Genomic DNA, 2,981 nt, shown 5'->3' with positions numbered 1-2,981 from the left:
TTGTTAACTTGGTTTTTGTTAAATTGTTTTGGAAAAATTTTCCTTGGTTTTAATTGATTTGGTTATCCTACTTTGGTATTAATTGAATTGATCAACATTATTTGACTCTATCGGTTTGGCTTCTATGGTTGGATCGTTGTTAATTGATTTGAATTTTAATTAAGCCTCGCATTAGTTGTTTGTTTAAATTTGAACTTTTGTGTTAAGGACAGTCTAGTTACTGGCCACTGTGTGGTAATTTGTTGTTTAGTTGTTGCAGGTGATGATTGATTTCACTCGGAGCATCTGGGGAATAAGATTGAGAGAGTGTAGGGTTACCTATAACATTAAGTTGAAGTTTATATGTTTTATATTTTTATTTATGGGAGTGTTTTACTCCCTGGATTATTATGTAATGACTTTTTGATTTAGTTTATTTGAAGTTATAATTTTTTTTTTTGAAAATTTAGTGACCCAACTTAGCATATTGTTTCCGGCAATACACCCTATATTAAGACAGGTCATTACAGTTGGTATCAGAGCTGAATGGTTTTGAGGCTTGCTTAAGTAAGTTACTTGGAATCTAAGCAATTGACTCGACCATAGAGTGAGGATTACTTGGGTAGTAAGAAATGGTAATTGCTTTTAGAAAAGCAAGGAAGTATGTAAGACTACATATAAATTTCTGTTTTTGTAGGATGCCTCCTAGAAGAAGAACCTCTGCTGAGAAGGAGTCTTCTCGCCAACGTCTGAGAGCTCTAGAGAATGCTCTCATTGCCCTCGCAAATCGATCCACTGTTCCGGCAAATAACCAGTCTGTCTTTGATCGGTTTGATCGTCACCGTCCCCCAGCCTATGAGGGTACTGCCGATCCTGTTGTTCTCGAAGGTTGGTTGCGTAAGATAGAAAAACTCTTTGACGCGACCGGCTGCCCAGATGCTGAAAAGGTAGCTATTGGCTCGTATTACCTGAAGAAAGAGGCTGACAACTGGTGGGGTATGGTCAAAGCTGAATGTCTTGCTACCTCTGGCTTTGGGTGGGAAAAGTTCTCCAAGAAGTTGAAGGAGAGATTCTATCCGGACGAGTTGAGGTGGCTTAAAAGAGAAGAGTTTCTCTCTCTGAAACATGGTTCTATGTCGGTGCAAGCATATACTAACAAGTTCACAGAGTTGTCTCGTTTTGCTGCTGTTTTGATCCCTTCTGAAGCTGAGAAAGTGAGGTTGTATGTGAGGAGGTTAGACGCTTGGATTAGGGTACCAATGATGTGTTCAGGTGCTGCTACTTTCCAGAGGGCTTATGAAGTTGCCCTTAGTGCTTATGCTGCAGTTCAGGAGGAAGAAGATGCTAGGCGTGCTCTCACAGCCAAGAGGCCCCCTCCCTCATTTCATACTGCAAACCCCTCCAAGAAGTCTAAGCTTATTCCTGCGAACAAGGGGAGTACTTCTGATTCTAGACCAAAGAAGTGTTTCAAGTGCCAGAAAGATTGGCACGCTGGCAAAAATTGTGATGGTTCTAATGTCAAGTGTTTCTATTGCAATGATGAGGGTCACCATTCGTACTCTTGCCCTAAGAATTCTGATGCAAGCAAGACAATTACTGGTAGTTATGCCCCCCTCCGTAACAGGGTTTATAATATGTCCGAAACCGAGGAAGAATCGGATGTTGATGTCATTGCTGGTACTATTCTCGTAAACTCTATTCCTGCTTATGTTTTATTTGATACTGGGCTACTGCTTCTTTCATCTCTTCTTCCTTTACTGAAACAGCCAAGTTGAACTCTTCTATGTCTGTTAAATCTGTGATCTCCCTTCCTAATGGGGAGAAAATTTCTTGTCATTGCACTTTTCAAAGCGTTCCTGTTATCATTAACGAGGTAGAATTGACTGCAAATCTTAAAGAGTTCCCCATGGACGAATTCGATGTGATATTCGGCATGGATTGGTTGAAGGAATACCGAGCTGTATTCCATTGTAGGGATAAGAAGGTGGTGTTGAGAAACCATAAAGGGGAGAGAGTTTCTTATTCTAACACCAAAGCAAAGCCTGGTATGAAGATCATCTCTGCTATGAAGATGATGAAAATACAATGGAAAGGGAATCAAGTTTTTTTTGTGCAAAGTGACTGAAGTCTCCGAAGGCGTTAAGCTTGAAGAGATTCCCATTTTCAGAGACTATCCAGATGTATTTCCCGAAGAATTACCTTGAATCCCTCCCAAAAGAGATGTAGAATTTGGGATTGATTTGATTCCAGGTACCGCTCCTATTTCTAAACCCCCCTATAGAATGGCACCCTCAGAAATGCAAGAGTTAAAGACTCAGTTGCAAGAGCTTATCGATAAGGGTTTTATAAAGCCTAGTGCTTCTCCTTGGGGTGCTCCAGTTCTATTTGTGAAGAAGAAAGATGGTAGTATGCGGCTGTGTGTTGACTACCGTGAACTGAACAAGGTAACTATCAAAAATAGATATCCCTTGCCAAGAATTGACGATCTTTTTGATCAATTAAAAGGCGCGGGTGTCTTTTCTAAGATTGACCTTTGGTCTGGTTACCATCAGATCCCCGTGAGGGAAGATGATATTCAAAATACGGCTTTCATGACTAGATATGGGCATATGAATTTGTCGTTATGCCCTTCGGTCTTACGAATGCCCCTGTTGTGTTTATGAACCAGATGAATAGGTCCTTTCACGATTTGTTGCATGAATGTGTAGTTGTCTTCATTGACGACATCTTGTTACTCTCAAAGGATGAAGAAGAGCATGTTAAACATCTAGAAATGGTGTTAAACATTCTCAGGAAGCAGAATTGGTTTGCCAAGTTCTCAAAATATGAATTCTGGCTTAAGAAAGTGGCATTTTTAGGCCATGTTATTAGCAAGGAAGGTGTGAAGGTTGATCCAGCGAAGATTAAAGCTATTCTAGAATGGCCAAGTCCCTCTAGTGTAACTGAAGTTCGGAGTTTTCTAGGACTTGCAGGCTATTATCGAAGGTTTGTGAATAACTTCT

At 40.3% G+C, this 2,981-nt stretch overlaps 1 protein-coding gene across 1 annotated transcript; it reads left to right on the top strand.

Annotated features, from left to right (window-relative positions):
• Window positions 1–611: 611 nt before the first annotated feature.
• Window positions 612–1,754, top strand: LOC130798915 (uncharacterized). Its single transcript, XM_057662010.1, has one exon. The coding sequence runs from the start codon at window positions 612–614 to the stop codon at window positions 1,752–1,754; it is 1,143 nt and encodes a 380-aa protein (XP_057517993.1).
• The last annotated feature ends 1,227 nt before the right edge of the window (window positions 1,755–2,981 follow it).

This window comes from Amaranthus tricolor, chromosome 13 (assembly GCF_026212465.1).
Source record: "Amaranthus tricolor cultivar Red isolate AtriRed21 chromosome 13, ASM2621246v1, whole genome shotgun sequence".
Classification (NCBI taxonomy): domain Eukaryota; kingdom Viridiplantae; phylum Streptophyta; class Magnoliopsida; order Caryophyllales; family Amaranthaceae; genus Amaranthus; species Amaranthus tricolor.
Note: the sequence above shows the minus strand (reverse complement) of the source record. Positions and strands in the feature narration are given on the sequence as shown.